The sequence below is a fragment of the Pelodiscus sinensis genome, chromosome 1 (assembly GCF_049634645.1).
Source record: "Pelodiscus sinensis isolate JC-2024 chromosome 1, ASM4963464v1, whole genome shotgun sequence".
NCBI classification, from domain to species: Eukaryota; Metazoa; Chordata; order Testudines; family Trionychidae; genus Pelodiscus; species Pelodiscus sinensis.
The window spans coordinates 90,141,429-90,158,732 of NC_134711.1; the positions used below are offsets into that span (position 1 = coordinate 90,141,429).

Genomic DNA, 17,304 nt, shown 5'->3' on the forward strand with positions numbered 1-17,304 from the left:
GGATGTTGGTATATAATTGTATCCTTTGGTATATATGGTTGTGACTATTTTCTTCCACTATCTGATCTGAGGAAGTGGGTCTGGCCCACAAAAGCTCATCATCTAATAAACCATCTTGTTAGTCTTTAAAGCGCTACATTGTCCTGCATTTTGCTTCAGCTACCCCAGACTAACACAGCTACATTTCTATCATGATAAAGAAAGTTAGGGGAGGAGATATTTGTAAAGAGGAGTAAGTATGGGATATACTGACGTATGCATCATATTTTAGGAAAGCCACTAGATATCTTTTTAACTGACACCTTACAGATCCATAAATGAAGAAGTTTCTCACTTTGTGCAGGAACTGCAGTTCTTTGAGATGTGTCTCCCAATGGTTGCTTCATTTCAGGTAACAAATGCACCTCTTGAGCCTTGATGAGATTTCAGTGAGCAGTGCTCTTTGGGCCTGTGCATGCACCTAATGTCTATTCATGCTAGTTGTAAATGTCGCCTATTTAGCTGTCAGAAGCAGAAGAGGAGAGGGGCCAGTAGCAGAACAACCATAGGGACCAAACATCTTGAAGAACCACAATTGCTGTTCAAAGTGAGCAACCTCTTCTTTTAATATATATGCATTGAAACCAGGTAGTAGTCTCGCATATTTCAGATACTGATATATGCTTCAATAATGCCACAGATGTTGCCTATGATCTGGTTGAAAGTGCTATCTCGGTGAGTGCCCAAAACATAACTAGGGATGTAAAAAGTAACTTAAAAATATAACCATGTAACGTATGAAAATCCTAGTGGTTACAATTACACACGCTGAGGGATCTGCAATATAAAGCTCATATATAAGCTTTATACTACAGAGTCCACAGTGAAACCTTCCAGGCAGCCTGCATGTAACCTGCGTCGAGGGAGCCAGGCTAGGTCCACCACGGACAGGAGTTCCTCCGGCTGACCAGAGCCGCCCCTGTCTATAGCACACCATCTGGCCGCATCTGTTACAGGTGAAGCTTATTAGTTAATCAGTAAACTATTTAAATCCCTAATTATAACAAGTGATAATGTATCCAGATAGCCATCTCAATAGTCTTTGCAGAGAGACTGAGGACTCCATGGATCTATCTGTGAAGGAAATGAAGAGCTTAAGTAACTTCCTAAATAGTTGGGTACTATCTAAGTAGAACTCCAATGATCTTTTAACATCTACTGTAATATAAATAGGATTTCCTCGAGAGAACTATGGAGCTTCCTTTTCCTCCGATGTCTTCTCCTAAGGGGGGAGCTGGCTAGGAAGGAGAGAGCTGGACAACTCTTGTCTTCCTAGGAGACAATACCAGTGGCCTGGCAAATCCCCATCAATAAGCAGTCCAGGAGTCCAAGGGTGACCATTGGGGGGCCCATAGAGAAGAGGTGGTGGTATGCAGGGTTGGTTCCACCATTCTTAATGGAGAACCTAATCTTCCCTATGACTTTTTAGACAATGGGTTCCTGAAGAGAGATGTTGGAATCCACCAATGAACTTTATTCCCGTGTATGTCTCTATATAAAAGTGAAGTTTTCAAAATACAGTCTCTTCCTCCACATTTATATTGTAGTTTTCATCCAAGGATTTCCATACACTTTACACAGTTGATTATCTCCTTTTGCAGATATGGAAAGAAAGGCTCAGAGAAAACACATTTTATGTCCTAGAACATTGTCTCATCTCATCTACAGGATGAGCATCCACAGAAAAATGGGAAGAAAGTACTGGAGCCCAGAGATCAGAGTCTTGGTATCAAGAAAGGTTCAGTATCATGAAAGGCAGGGACTCCAGTTCATCTATCATCAAGAGGTCTTTAGTATATCTGAACTCTTATGGCACTAAAGAGAGGATCAGTACCAATGTGGTTGCTGAGGCTAAGGTTACCAAAGGAGACAATGCTGCCAACAATGAGCACACCAAAGTAGAGGCCATTGAGTTCGAGAACGACAGCTTGCTTGGTGCTGAAGGTGCTGCCTACATGGGTACCAATGTCTGGGTTGATTTCAACAGTGCCAGTCACAAGTGTCAATGCTTGTCCTCCAAGTTGTTAGAAAGTACCATTGCCCTACTGGAGCTGTACCTGTGCTCCACGACTTTATGGCCCACCAGCATCGAAGGAGGATGTGGACTTCTTCAGAGTTGGCTTGTTAAGATGGAGAGAGTCTTCACTCCTCTTTTTGGAAGTCCTCCTTGATGCCTGAAACATCTTCCGTTTCTTAAGGGAAGCTTGCACCAAGGTAGAAAGGGTACTGGATCTGTAATGGGGGATGTAATGGGGAAGCCTTCCTGAATGGACTCAGAAGTTGGCTAAAGGGAGTGTTTCATCATTAGCAGCCTGAGTTTAATCTCCCTATTTTGTCTTGCTCTAGACTTCAGGATTAGGCAGAACTCACTTGTGGGAGATGTGGGACCTCCCCAAGCAATGGACTTAAAGAGTGGCCATCAGCAGAAAAAGCAACATTTGAAACCTGGAAAAAGAAATCTCCCTGTGAGAAAAGAGAGTAAAACAATCCTCTCACTACTTATCTAACCCCATATAAACACATTTAAAAAGCAGACATGAGCAAGGCAGACATGCTGGGGTTGTCTTAGGGAAGATGAGATTGCATCTATGTTTAGATTAATAACAATTTGGGATCGTTTTAATTTTGTGGGTACATATACTGAGTGTGGAATCAGCCAAAGAGGAAAATAAGGGCATAAAGCCATCTGTGTCAGATAAGGGACTCAGACTAGTCTTGCCCAAAGGTGCAAACAGAATAATTCTCACTTTGCAGGGCCTTGGATAGAAGAGAAAACCAGGTCACTGTGCCATGGGAAGATGAGGGTACCTCTCCATGAATGTTTCCCCAGGCCAGGCCTAAGGCAGTAATGAGGACATTATTTGTTCCAGTAAGTAGAGAAGAGACCTGTATACAGGGCTACTCAGAGAACAAATATATGTCCAGGCACATCTGAGTTCAGTTCCCATTTGGGGTTGTGACAGAAATTCTGAGACTGTTGCTTGTCATGCTCTGTATCCCTAGTAGATAGATAGCTGGGATAAACACATTGTGAGGAATGCATACCACTTCCACAGTCTGAATGCTTCCTTGAAGAGCGAGGGTAATCTGGCATCCTCTTGGTGATGAGATGTAAAATATAGAGGCTGTGCATACAGGCATTCCTGCCAACACTTAGCTCCAAAAGAGTGACATGGAGGATCACTTCTGGGGAAGGCTATTTGCCCTGATCCTTGTGGTTGTGTAGGTGAACCCCCCCCAGTCGACTAGGAAGGAACCTGTTCCAAGGTGGTGAGTCTGTGTACTGCATTGAGGGTGGTGCTGAGAACTCCAGTCACTGTACTGGGGTCAGCATTCCAGTTCAATGAGGAGAGCTGTGGTGAATAACCTGGATGGAGCAGTCTGTACAGATAATGGTCCTATCAAAAGATAAAGTGTTGGAAATCTTTGACTGCTAACATGACCATATTGAACATCTGCAGCTTCCTGTATCTGTTTAATCCCCTTGGATCTAGAATGGGAATACAACCTCACTTCATTTTGAGGATCAGGAAATAGGAGTAAACCCCCTTGCTCTTGAGTTGCAGCAGGACTGGTTCAATGGAATAACAAATTATACAGTTCCTGATGAAGTAGGTTCACATGAGAAGGGTCCTTGAAGGGGGACAGGGAAGGAAGGTTGTAGTGGAGAAGGGACATGAATTAAATAGTGTAACTTTTTGAAATAATCCCCAGGACCTAGCAGTCAGAGGTGATACCGCTGCTGGGAAATGGGGCCAGATGACTTCTGAGAGCGACAGGGATGTGAATGGCAGCTGAAGATATGAGGCCCTCGACCTTCCCACAAAAAGTGCTTAGAAGAGGTGGCTTCAGAAATAGTGGACTAGGTGCAGAATGCTTCCTTTTCTGAGCCCTGATCATCTTACTCAATGGCTCGTAACAGTACTGAGAGAGTGGGTATCGTGTGGCTGAGAGGTATATCTTTTCTGCCCTGTAGTGTAGATTCTTAGGGAGCATAATATGGCCCAGGAATCCCAGACTGGGGAGAAGAATCTGTCTTCTCTGCGAAAGAGTTTGTCTTCTACAACAGCTGGGTCAATCCAGAAAGATGTTGTCAAAAACCCCACCTCAGTACCACTATCATGAAAAGCAGGCAGGCCACTGTATCAGCTACATACAGTGCTGTCACTAGCACCAATCTGGTTATTAACTGATCCTCTTTAAGGATGACCTGAAATTGCTACTTTTGTGTCTCCTGTAAATGTTCCAGAAACACTTTAAGTTTCCCATAATTAATAAAATCATATTTGGCTATAACAGTTTGGTAATTTGCAATTCTAAACAGTTACGTCAGCAACAATTACTCCATCTTCCTAAACCTCACTGTGTGGGTCTCAACTGGCATTATGTTGTTTGCTTCAGGCATTAACCACATCCACAATGATGGAGTTGGTAGGATCTAGAATCCCGTCATTAACTGGGGGGAAGGCGATTCTGGATGAGGGGTGGTGTGCAGAATATCCCCCAACTGTCATGTGTATTTGCCATCTCCTGTAGGAGAATCTGCAGTTCATCTGCAATCATGACAAGATCCTCCTTCTGCAACAGCTTCCTGTACCCCTTGCTCAGGGCTCTGGACAGCCACTGTAGAAGACTAACCACTCAGACACACTGGATGGTTGTGACCTGTGTGTTTATATTGCCTAAGGATTGCAATAAAGCAATGGGGGAAGGCATGGATGATAGGGTCCCATGCGATCATGGATGGGCTCGATGGAATGTGGGAAGATCTTTGTATTGTAATAATGGGCCATTACTTCCTCCTGGTTGCTCTCGGACCGGTCATTGGCTAGGGGCAGCACTGACTGGTATATTGGCAGTACACAGCCCGGAGCCAGGAGTGATTTTGAGTGCCTGAATGTGCTCAGTACCAGAGCCTTGGTACTGTGTAATGAGGATTGTGATTCTTCCCCTAAATCAAATTTCCAGGGTGCCAGAATTCGTGCAGAACCTTGGGCTCACTCAGTACCATGGACAAACGTCCATGGTATTTTATGGTACCAATGGTTGAGATGGTGCAGAGCATCCCCTAGCTGAGAGCTTTCTTGCACCAGGTACCAAAAATTGTCATTGCTGCACTTTTAGAGATGGTACAGTAACTCTCTTTCCTTCGGTACCAAGACCACAGGTCTCCAGGATACCAGAGCTCACGTATTACCATGGGCTCATTTGGTACTGCAGAGGCGTGTTCATGGTACACTGTCAGTACTGATGCTTGGGAAGATGAAGAACACTCCCTCGATGGGAGTTCTGTTGCACCTGGCATCAAAAGTTTTCATTGTGCCACTCTTTTAGAGACAGTACGGTAATTGTGTTAGCAGTTGCCCCTGGCTTATCAGCTGCTGTGCAGTTTGTGCTGCAGAGCAGAGGTGGGAGGGAGGAAAGGCTCTTCTAGGTACCCTGCTTCAGAGCTACCAGTGCCGTCCATGCTGTGGTAAGCTTGTTTTTCTATCCATACTGCAGTGGCAGCTCTGGGGAAACCCCTCTGGTTGTCAATCATTCACTGCTGAGGTGGCAGTTCTGGAGAAACCCTACTTGCTGCCAATCACTCAGAGTTTTTTCTTCTGTTCCTGAAGTGGTGACAGCTCTGGGGACCCCTCCATTAGCTAGCCAACTACTCAGAGTCTGTTTTCCTGTGGGTGTCCAGGTGGCAGCTCTAGCAACAAGGAATGTAGAAGGAAGCAGGTCCTCTCTACTCCTCTTTTGTTCCTTTCACCAGAGGAGGAAGAAATGGGGGGAGATACCCCCAAACAAGATAAAAAAGTTTTTTCCTTCTTTTTAATTACAAGGGAAGGTGTTTTTTTTAAGGGAACACTATTAGGGAGAACAAAAGAAACAAAACCAGATTCTAATTATGCTAACAATACAGATAAGGAAGCGACAACAACTCTCTCCATGTGATGCCAAAGGCAGCTGAGAAGGAAGTGAGAGGCTTTTGCCCTGTGCACTGCTAGATAGTCTCCAGGTACTAGCATATGCCCAGGCTTAATGGGCACTGCTAACAAAAATCTTTGATTAGGAGACAGGAGCGCACATACACCTGCAGTGGAGCACACATAGGAACACTACTCGAAGAAGAACTAAGGGTTCCATTTGTAAAATACGTCAGATCCACAATAAGATGGCAAGTGAAAATAGTTAAAACATGTACTTGTCAATGCTGAAAACCTTATACTGTGTAAGAAATCAGAAATGTTAAGCCGCTTACCTGGGGGGAAAGAAACTGGGGAGGCACTTGTGCCCGGATATTGGGAGAAGGGTTTAGTGGCTGCACTGGTGTATGCATGCCCCTCGATTGTGCTGTGCTGTTTCCAAATAAACCATGATTGCCAGCCTACAAAATTAAAATAGCGGTGAGTCAATTGATATTTTAATGGATTTCTGTGCTATTAGCTGTTTGCTAAGGGTATTCCAAGAATATTTCACGATAGAGAATACCCTCACACGTGATTATTCAGAAGATACTAACCTCAATTAGCTTTATTCCCTGACATGTTAGTCTCTTTATAAACTGAACTTTTTAAAATACAGCCTCTTCCTCCACATTTACATCGTAGTTTTCATCCAAGAATCGAATATACTTTACATAGTTTACAGATATGAGAAATGAAGTTCAGAGAAAACAAAATAGTATGTCCTAGAACATTCTCTTAGTTAAGAGTTGCTAAGCAGTATTTATCACCAAGTCATTTGGCTGTTTTATTATGAAAAGTCTGACAAAGATTTGGTTTAAGATTCAGGAACCAGTTGTCACTAAAATAAGTATGGACTATTACATATGTAACTTGTATGCCTTTAGCTGTCTACCATTGCTTTGAAAAAACTGACTAGGTCTAATTATTTTATCTGAAAAATTACTTAGACAAAAATGTCCTTTTTTTCCTAATGTGAAAATTTTCATGGAATGTTCATGGGAAATTAGTTTCTTTTGATCTTTTTGTGATATATTTGTGCTTTTTTAAAACGAGAAAACAAAAAACAACTTGTAAAGGGAAGTTCTTTGATATATGTGGTTCCCAGCTGTATTCCCCACATGGGAGTGTATGTACTCTGTGCCTGAGATTGGAGATTTGTAGCAAATAGGTTCACTCTTGTACAGTTGCTCTCCTAATACTCTGAACTGAGGGTATAAGTGAGGCACTTCAGTTCCTGCACTTACACAATTATGTTATGATCAAAATTGTGTTATTTCCCATTCACAGTCTACGGCAAAGGGCTTGCTCAAAATATCTGCCAGAATATTCTGCACACCTGGTATGTATGTTGCCAACAGTATCACATTGTTCTTCATGCAGCAGTTCCATAAAGCTCACTGTGTATTCTGTTTATATAGGAGATGGTTGTCATATTGCCAGTTCTTATCTGGATGCGGCAGGACCATGTGAGGAAGTAGTATTTGTTGCAGGTTGCATGAACTTACTTTAAATCTCAGGCAGATTGATATGCATTTTGGCCTGCAGTGGGCACTATGGCTACGTCTAGACTACATCCCTCTGTCAGCAGAGGGATGTAAATGAAGCACTTTGAAAGTGCAAATGAAGCCCGGATTTAAATATCCCACGCTTAATTTGCATAATTGCGTCATGGCACTCTTACAAAAAGGTGCTATTTCAAAAGTAAAACTGCAGTCTAGATGCGGTTTTTTCAAAAAGGGAAGGCTTTTTCCAAAGATCCTATAAACCTCATTTTTTCAGGCCGTCTATTCTTCCTCACAAGGTGGGTTCTTTGGGTATAGAAACATTTCTAAGGAGAACTGCCAAACTGAAGAAAAGATTGTGAATAGGTCGGAATGAAAATGTCCTCCAGTGACAAAGATGGCCACCCTTCCTGGAGTTTGAGGAGACACCGAGGTGGGAAAAGAGAATTACCTATTTCGTAACTGGTATTCTTTGAGGTGCATTATTCATGACCATTCAGCATAGGTGCCTGTGCCTGCCATGTGCATCAGTGCCAGAAATATTTCCCTAAGCAAGTACTTGGAAGGGCAAGGGTCCCAGTGCCCCCACACGGTATGCACATGCCACTATATGAGACAAGAGTGGGCAAAAGGGCCTCTGCGGGTTGGATCCAGCCCACTAAGCGGGTGGATCCAGCTCGCAGAGGCCCTGCTGTTTTCCTGCGCCCAGGCCAATTAGGGCATGGGGGAAGGTGTGAAGCCTTTTCCTTCTCTGCCCTGCAAACAGCGCATGGCGCTTACTTGGCCTGGGGGAGGGGGCACACAAAGCCTTCTCCCGCCCTTCCAGGAACATGCGACACTATGAAGCTTTGCACACACCCCCATCCCCAGGCCCTAACTGGCCTAGGGCAGTGGTCTCCAACCTTTTTACACTCAAGATCACTTTTTAAATAACAGAACAAGCCAAGATCTACCACCCCGCCCCTTCCTTGAAGCCCCGCCCTCTTTATTCTCCTCCTCTCCATCACTTGCTATCCCCAGCCCTTATACTGCTGCTTTTCCCCCCCAAATCTTCTGTAGGAAGACGTTTTTCCAACATTTGGCCTGTCTAGACTGGACCAAATGTCAGAAAAACCCCTTCTTTTGGAAGCCCCCTTATTCCTTGTGGAAAGAGGAATATACGGGTGACTGAAAGAGCATGTTTGCTCTTCCACTAAAAGAAGCAGAAGAACAAATGCATCCCTGGATGCAGAAGTGTTTTTCTCGGATATCTCCAGAACCGTGGAAAAACTCCTGCAGTCTAGTCGTAACCTTGCTGGGTTGAGACAGGATGTGTAGGCTCTGGGGTGGGAATGAGGGATTTGGGTGTGGGAAGGGGTGAGGTGTGCAAGCTCTGGGAGGAAATCTGGATGCAGGAGAGGGTGGATAAGGGGACGCTGGCTCAGGGAGCGGGCGCCAGGCTGAGCAGTGTTAGGGTCAGATGTAGGGTTAGGGTGCTAAGCAAGCCACAGACTTCTGGATGTGAGGGTTCAGGAATTTGGGTTGGGGTATGTGAGGGGCTCAGGACAGGGGGTTCCAGTGTATGATAGGCTCAGATGTACGGTCTGGGGGAAAGGGGAGTGCAGGAGTGTTATGATGCTGTGGCCAGATGGGGGCTTGGCTCCAATTTGGGGTTTGTTGGCCAGGCTTCATTTTTAAATAAAATATTATGTCAAACAAAAAGTTTCTGCATTGTCTTTATTTCTGAGAAGGGCAGAGAACCTGTTTTGAGTCGGGGTCACTGACCCAAGAAAAGTCAGTTGGGGCCACACAAGTGAGATGCAAAAAAACCCTCCTCCAAACCTCCCACCAAGCTTCACTAATGTGGCCCCAACTGTGTTGGTGGAAACAGGAGACATAGTACTGGGGAAGGGTGCTAGTGAATGCTTTGGCAGGGGACAGGGTGCCAGTGGGGACAGAGTTCTGTGGCTTGGGGCAGGGGAGAGGGGGCAGGGTGCTGGGAGGGCAGAGGACAGGGTTCTGCAGCAGGGAACAGAGTGCCAGTGAGGACAGGTTTCTGCAGCTGGGGATAGGGTGCCAGTGGGGATAGAGTTCAGTGGCTCAGGACAGGGGAGTGGGGACAGAGTCAGGGGAGTGGGGACAGGGTGCCAGTGGAGGCAGAGTCTCCCCTGCATCTGCCTCCTCCCAGGATTCCCTCTCCCCCAGAAGAAACCAGCGTGTGCCTCCTCTGGGCCCAACCCTGCCCCCCCACCCCGCAGCGCAGGGAAACACCGCACGCGCCTGCCCTGGGGCAGAAACACCCCTCCTCCCCTGTGGCGCAGGGAAACCGTGTGCGCGTGCCTATCCCAGGGCTGACTCACCGCTCCTGTGCCGGTGCAGGGAAGTCGCCGTGCTCCTCCTCTGGGGCCAATGACCCCTCCCGCAGCACGCCCAGCAGGGGCAGGGGCAAAAGCACTCCCTCACCCCCAGATCCAGAAATATCTTGTCTGGGGGTGAGGAACCCAGAAATATCTTGGCCCTGCCCCTTCCGCTCGATGCCCTACCCCTTCCTGTGTGGCCCAGGGCCACTTCAAAAAAACAAAGTGGCCCCCGGCAAAAAAATATTGCCCATCCCTGATATAGGACAGTTTCTGGCCCCTCCCTCTCTCAGTTCCTTCTTGCCAGAACTCCAACAGATGAGAGGAGGGTGGGAAGTTGAAGAGACGTGAGCAACACATCTCGAAGAACACCAATTACGGAACAAATAACTGTATTTTCTTCGAGCACTTGCTCATGTCCATTCAACATAGGTGACTGCAAGCAGTGTCTGCAGAGGTGGGTAAGAGCTAAGGACATGCAGATTGCATTACAGCCCTGCCAAACACAGCGTCTTCCCTAGCTTACTGCATAATGGAGTAGTGTGACATGAAGGTACACACTGATGACCACAATGCTGCTTGGTAGGTATCTTGAATCCGAATATGCGTGAGATAAGCATGTGATGACCCCTTTTGACCTGGGGAATCAGGAAACAGCAGGAGCTGAAGCCTTTGTTCTCAACTCCCAGATGTACCTTCTCCACTGCTCCCACCTGGAGCAACTGGAATAACTCCTGTTTGAGGAGGCGCTCATGAGAAGAGTCCCTGATGAGGAACAGGGAAGGTGGGTGGGAAGATGGTGTAGAGGAAAGCTGGAAGATGTAGCCACACTGGATTGTGGCTAGAACTCAACAGCCTGAGGTAATACCCTTCCAGACGAGGAAGAAAGGGCAGAGTCTGAAGGAAAACAGGTGGGGAGGATCCAAAGAGTCTGGTATGCTGTCCTCTCGCACATTCTCAAAAGATGCGCTTGGCCTGCCACTTAAACTGGCTAGTTGATGGCTGGCCAGACTGAGGATGGCGGTCCTGCTTCCTCTTGAAGGCTTTGGGAGAATGTGGGCAGTATCCTGCTGGAGTTAGTGGATCTTTGGTTGAGATGAGTGAGGCTTAAACTTTTTCCTTTTAGGCCCAGGGACTGAGTCTTTAAACCTACAGTCTTTAACATGGAGCGGGAGTCCTTAATCACTTACTATCTGTCTGCTCTGCAAAAAAGGCACCCATGTCAAAAGGGAGTTCTGGACCTCTGGAGAAAAGCCCGAAAGGAGGAGCCAAGACACCCGCTACATAGAGATGGCCGAAGCCATGGAATGAGCCAATGCGTCTGCCACATCTGAAACCGCCTGCACTGCCACAGAAGATTCCTCCACCAGGACCTTGAACTCTCTATGTAGGCTATCTGGGATGGAGAACTTGAATTTGGCCAACACCTGCCATGTGTTTAACCTCATAGTGGGATGGAAACTGGCTGAAGAACAAAGTTTTCTGCCAAACAAGTCCAGGCATTTGGATTATTTATTCTGGGAGCAGGGGTGAGTTGACCTTGGTGTTCTCTATAGTTAATGGATTCCACTACTAGGGATTCGGAGGTGGGTGTGTATACGGGTATTCGTAGTCCCTGGTGGGAACAAAGTAATTCCTCTCTGTCCTGTGCTATTGGCAGAATAGAGGAGGGGGTCTGCCACAAGGCTTTGGCAATCTTGGCTACCACCTCATGTAGGGGTCAGGCCAATCTGGTGGGCCCACCTACCACAGGACTCCAAACAGTGAGTCCAAGGTCTCCTGAATCTCTTCTGCCTGAAGGCTCAAGCCGTTTGACATCCTCAAGAGGTCATGGTGGGCTTTCATATCATCCAGTGGCACCACCGGGGAGAAGCCTCTATGGCCTTGTCTCGAGAGGAGGTTGGAGCTGGCTGCTCTTTCCCTCAAGGGGGAAGAGGGTTGGTCACCTGCCCCATCAATCAACTGGGAGGAGGCTCGTGCCACAGTCTCTCCTGGTCACCCACTAGGAGCTGGGGGCACTGAGAGGGTCTTTGATGATCTGGTCATCAAAGGTTGGCTAGGGTTGCATCGGGAAACCCCAGAAATTCCATGAGCAACATTGAGCCTGCCATTGAGACCGCAGACCTGGTGCTCCCTGTGACAGAACTGGTGGTAAGGAATACAACAGTACCAAGAGTTGTGTGGAGACCAGCGCGATGGAATCTGAGTCCAACGTGACGCCGCAGGATCGGATGCTGCTGAACACTCAGGGTGAGGAACTTGAGGCAACTTCCCCTTACTGTGACTCCATGACTGACAGAGACCTCGGTAACTGGGAGAACCTTGCATCCCTTCAAGGGCTGTGGTGTTCAGAGGATCTACCCCTCATGCACGGGATCGGTGTCGAGAAGGGGCGCTTCAGTGCTGTGAGGGAGATCAGGACCGACAGGACATACTACCCCGGCTAGAATAGCTCAGTGCCAGTGAGAAGCGTTGGTGCAGTGAGCAGTGCTGTGGGGATGGAGACACATTCCTGGGTTCACAAAGTGAGCAAGGAGATTGACTCTCCCTTCAGTGCTGCTGATGCCAGGTGGCATGTATCTCCACAGGTCTGTGCACTGACTCCAGTGACGTGGGAGACTTGGCGTCCTGCCCAGGTTTCTCGCTCACAGGTGCTTCGAGGTGCTCTCCCCTCTGACTAGGAGGAGAGCGGGACCTGACTGTACTCAGCAACCAAGGGTCTAATGGTGGCTTCCCTCTATGCTGAGGTGAAGGTGGTATTAGTACTGGCATGGCAGCCGTATGTCCTGGGCAGCCTGGAAGGCCTCCAGTGTGGAGGGAAGATCAACCTCCAACATCAGGGACAGCGACCATGTAGGGGAGCTTGGTGTTGCCTAGGCCTTCTCCTGCTGCCTATCAGCCAACTGTTCCTTAAGAGCGGACTTGTCTCTGCCTGAATTCCTAGGGCACTTTGCTGGAGCTGGTGATGGCAAACGGTGCAAGCTATGGATAACTGAGGCGCACTGCGCACTGATGCTCGGTGCCGAGTCTGACCACTACCTTGCTAAGCAAGCGCACACTCCATTAGCAATGCTGGAAGCCGAATACCACTTTCTTTAATTCTTTTGGGACGGAAGGACACGCAAATGTGACACTTCTCCAAAAGATGCTCTTCACCTAGGCAAGGAAGGCAGTCAGCATGCAGATTACTGACTGGCATAGGCCTGCAGGTGCAGGCTTTGAAGCCAGGGTAACAGGGCATGTCCCATCCCTAAGGCAAAGTCTTTAGGAAGAATCAAAAAGTCTACAAACTATTTACAGGTACTTAATGAAGGAGATAACCATCTGTGAAACAAGAGGATTAAGGGAAGTGCTAGGTACAGCTAAGGCTGGAACACACTGTTCCAAGCAAAGTCAGTAGCAGCATGAAGGAACTGAGGGTATGTCTACACTAGCCCCCTAGTTCGAACTAGGGAGGCTAATGTAGGCATTCGAAGTTGCAAATGAAGCCCGGGATTTAAATATCCCGGGCTTTATTTGCATGTTCCCGTCCGGTCGTCATTTTGAAATTCCACTAGCCCGAAGTACTGCCCGCGGCTACACGCGGCCGTGAAACGGCAATTCGAACCAAGTCCTTAGTTCGAATTAACTGTTACTCCTCCTGGAATGAGGTGTAACAGTTAATTCGAACTAAGGACTTAGTAATTGCCCGCAGCTACACGCGGCAGTGAAACGGCAATTCGAACTAAGTCCTTAGTTCGAATTAACTGTTACTCCTCCTGGAATGAGGTGTAACAGTTAATTCGAACTAAGGACTTAGTTCGAATTGCCGTTTCACTGCCGCGTGTAGCTGCGGGCAATTACTTCGGGCTAGTGGAATTTCAAAATGACGACCGGACGGGAACATGCAAATAAAGCCCGGGATATTTAAATCCCGGGCTTCATTTGCAACTTCGAATGCCTACATTAGCCTCCCTAGTTCGAACTAGGGGGCTAGTGTAGACATACCCTGAGAGAGAGATGGGCCAGAGAGTGTCTTATATAGTGTGGCATGTACACCCCACTCCAGGGACACTGGGACCCTGGCCCCTAAGGGTACTGCTCAGGGAAAAGCTTCCAACACCGGTGCATGTGGCAGGCACACACACCTATGTTGAACGGACATGAGCAAGCACTAGAAGAACAGATGCATCTGGGGTGTCCAACAATCTGCTACTCAGAGAATACCATATGGGGCAGTGGGTTCTGATTTTTTTATCTGAGAGATGGTGCTAGAACCAGTACTGATCGGTAATTCTTCCGATGTGCCTTTCTGGCTTAACAGGTTTGAGGGGACCTAATTCCTCAAGACCTGCATGCGAGGACTCACTCAACTTCAATCAAGATGGGGAGGGGATATTTTTTCTTAAAGGTAGGCCTGGATTGGGATCTATCATTATACCCATGGCCATGTTCCTGCTCTTGTGAGAGGGTCTGTTAGGCTTAAGTGTTTTGTTTGATCTCTACTCCAGACCATTCACCCAAAGGAGCAATGCTTGCGATCTGAGACCACTATGTAGGTAGGACTCCCAAGATTAAATCTGAGTGAGGCCTCATGGCCTACTCCATGAGAACATAAGAACAGCCATACTGGGTCAGACCAAAGGTCCATCTAGCCCAGTAGCCTGTTTTGCAATAGTGGCCAATGCCAGATGCCTAAGAGGGAGTGAACAGAACAGGGAATCTTCAAGCAATCCCTCTCCCATCATCTATTTCCAGCCTCTGAAAGAGGCTAGGGACACTATCCCTACCCATTCTGGTTAACAGCCATTGATAGACCTAACCTCATGAATTTATCTAGCTCTTTTTTGAACCCTGTTCAAGTCCTGGTCTTCACAACATCTTCTGGCAAGGAGTTCCACAAGTTGACTGAGCGCTGCATGAAGAAAAACTTCCTTTTGTTTGTTTTAAATCTGCTACCTATTAATTTCATTTGGTGACTCCTAGTTCTTATGTTACGGGAAGAAGTACATAACTTTTCCTTATTCACTTTTTCCACACCAGTCATGATTTTGCAGACCTCTATCATCTTCTCCCTTAGTCTCCTCTTTTCTAAGCTGAAAAGTACCAGTCTTTTTAATCTCTCTTCATATGCGATCCATCCCAAACTCCTAATAATTTTTTTTTGCTGCTCTTTTCTGAAGCTTTTCCAATACCAATGTATCTTTTTTGAGACGAGATGACCACATTTGTACACAGTATTCAAGATGTGGACGTACCATGGATTTATATAGCGACAATATGATATTCTCTGTTTTATTCTCTATCCCTTTTTTAATGATTCCTAACATTCTGTTTGCTTTTTTGACTGCTGCTATACATTGAGTGGATGTTTTCAGAGAACTATCCACTCAGTGAGGGATTCCCCCAGACCCGTGGTCACCAACCAGTAGATTGCGAGCTACCGGTAGATCTCAGGGGCTCTAAGAGTAGCTCTTGAGCCCTCTCTGAACTGTGCACCTGCGCAGTACATTTACATTAGATTTCCTCATGTAATGTAGGCGGGGCTTCAAGGAAGGGGCGGGGCAGTAGATCTTTGCCTGTTCTGAGACTTAAAAAGTGATCTTGGGTGTAAAAAGGTTGGAGACCACTGCCCCAAACAGAGCAATCTACAATTACAAATTCAAGGAAGGAAGGAGTGACAGAAGCTGCACTTGGTGGCAATGTGAGCCTCCTTAAGGCATTAAAAGGCAACCCTGCTGATGACTGTCAATGGAAAAGAATATGGAAAGGAGATAAAAGTTCTTTAAATCCTAGGACTCTTGGTATAGTCCTCCACAAGGAGATTAGACAGTAAATAGGAATAGAATTGCAAAGGCGTTGGACCACACCACTCATTATGCCCTCAATTTGAAGAATAAGAACAATTGAACATCCATGGAACAACAGACAATACTTGCTACAAATCTCTGGTATCAGGGCCCTGGGGTATATGTCCATCCACAAATGGGATACAGAGATGAGAACTCAAACAACAGATATTTCATTTTTCCAAATTTGCCACAGAAAATACTTACCATTTTCTGATCAGCTTTACTAATAATAAATAGTAAATCATCACTAAATACACTAAATAATTCAAACTTATGGCTAATACCATTTCTGAGCAGATTCCTGGAGACTTACCCACATTCTCTGAGTGATGTCCAGAATGCACACAAACACAAATCTTTCATGGTACATTAAAATACTCGTGTTCTCATTATTCCATTTTATAGTATGCCTATAACTTATTCTGCCACAATAACCTATAAATTGTCTACAATTATTTTATCTAGTTACAGCAAGCATATAATATTATTTCCCTGAATACCACCCAATAGTTATTAACTAGGAATAATTCTTCTTCTATCCTTTTATTCTTGCTGAGTCTTTTTAGAGGAAAAAAAGCTTTAACTTGTTCAAACATTTCCACATACAAGTCTCAGTATGGAACCTGGGTAAAAAAGAGTCCAAAACAAATTGAAGTAAACCACTCTTACTATGAAAGATTAGAAGATCATCTATAGAAAGTCCACCAATAAACAGTTGTTAAGGACTACAATGGCAAACGCTTTTTGAAAAGTAAATCCATTAGCCTGCGGCACTGTGTTGCAGGCAATAAGAGGTGAACAAAACAAACAAAATATATATTGGACAATAGGAAGGAAGGTGGATTTTTGATGGGTTAGCATATCTGAAACCCATGTTAATATACTATGATACTGTGTAGTCAGTGATCAGTAAATCTTATAAGAAAACCAGCTGACCAGAATTAAGTCTACGTTGTAACCACGTAGTAATAAATCTGAGTAGGTGGCCTCCTTACTTGTCTAGTAGCGAAGTTTTGGGGGTTGAGCCCTGAGCCGATTGCCCCAAGGCTGACGTTGGGTAATGTGGAACCAGAGGGAGAGAGCTTGTAGCTGGGAGAAGGGGAGAAGGGAGAGCAGGGAGCCTCATCCCCAAGGCACCCATCTTGATTGGAGAAAGGCAAAGTCAGCTGAAGCAGTAGTTAGCCAATCAGCAGGAGATGGTTAGTGAAGCAACAGAATGCAAAAGGAAAAAAAGAAGGACTGTGAGAGATCAGGTATAAGCAAAGGTAATTTGTAATAGCAATTACAAGGGCAAACTTCTGAATAAATTTAACAGCTGATGTTTGGAGATTTTTTTGTGAAGGAGCCATGGTCAGTAAGTTTTGTAGAGGTAAAGGTACTTTAAAAAAATCTCTTAAATACACAGAAAATGTATTCCTTTGCTAATTTTGTCCTTCTCTGACAGTGATTATTTCCACAGCAGAAGGTACAGCTAGAATTAGAATGAGTTCATATTATTTATTACTATTTAGGGATGTCAATGGGTAACCAGTTACCTGATCAGCATCACCCTTACCAAGTGATGCTTACTGGGAAATGGTTAATTGGAACCTGGGAGCAGTCCTCCCCCCACACCATGTGCAGTTCACTGCTAGTGGAGGGC

General features: G+C 45.9%; 1 protein-coding gene across 12 annotated transcripts in view; it reads right to left on the reverse strand.

Moving 5' to 3' along the window:
• Positions 1 to 17,304, reverse strand: part of TNRC6B (trinucleotide repeat containing adaptor 6B) — a 259,188-nt gene that overhangs the window by 31,625 nt on the left and 210,259 nt on the right. For 10 of the 12 annotated variants that reach the window (XM_075912508.1, XM_075912457.1, XM_075912600.1 and 7 more), the window contains 2 exons: positions 16,658 to 16,828; positions 6,287 to 6,412 (listed from right to left, as the gene is read on the reverse strand). In XM_075912508.1, coding sequence (XP_075768623.1) covers positions 6,287 to 6,412; positions 16,658 to 16,828 — 297 coding nt within the window. The remainder of the gene's footprint in view (positions 1 to 6,286; positions 6,413 to 16,657; positions 16,829 to 17,304) is intronic. The other 2 variants (XM_075913231.1, XM_014574012.3) reach the window with 1 other exon arrangement.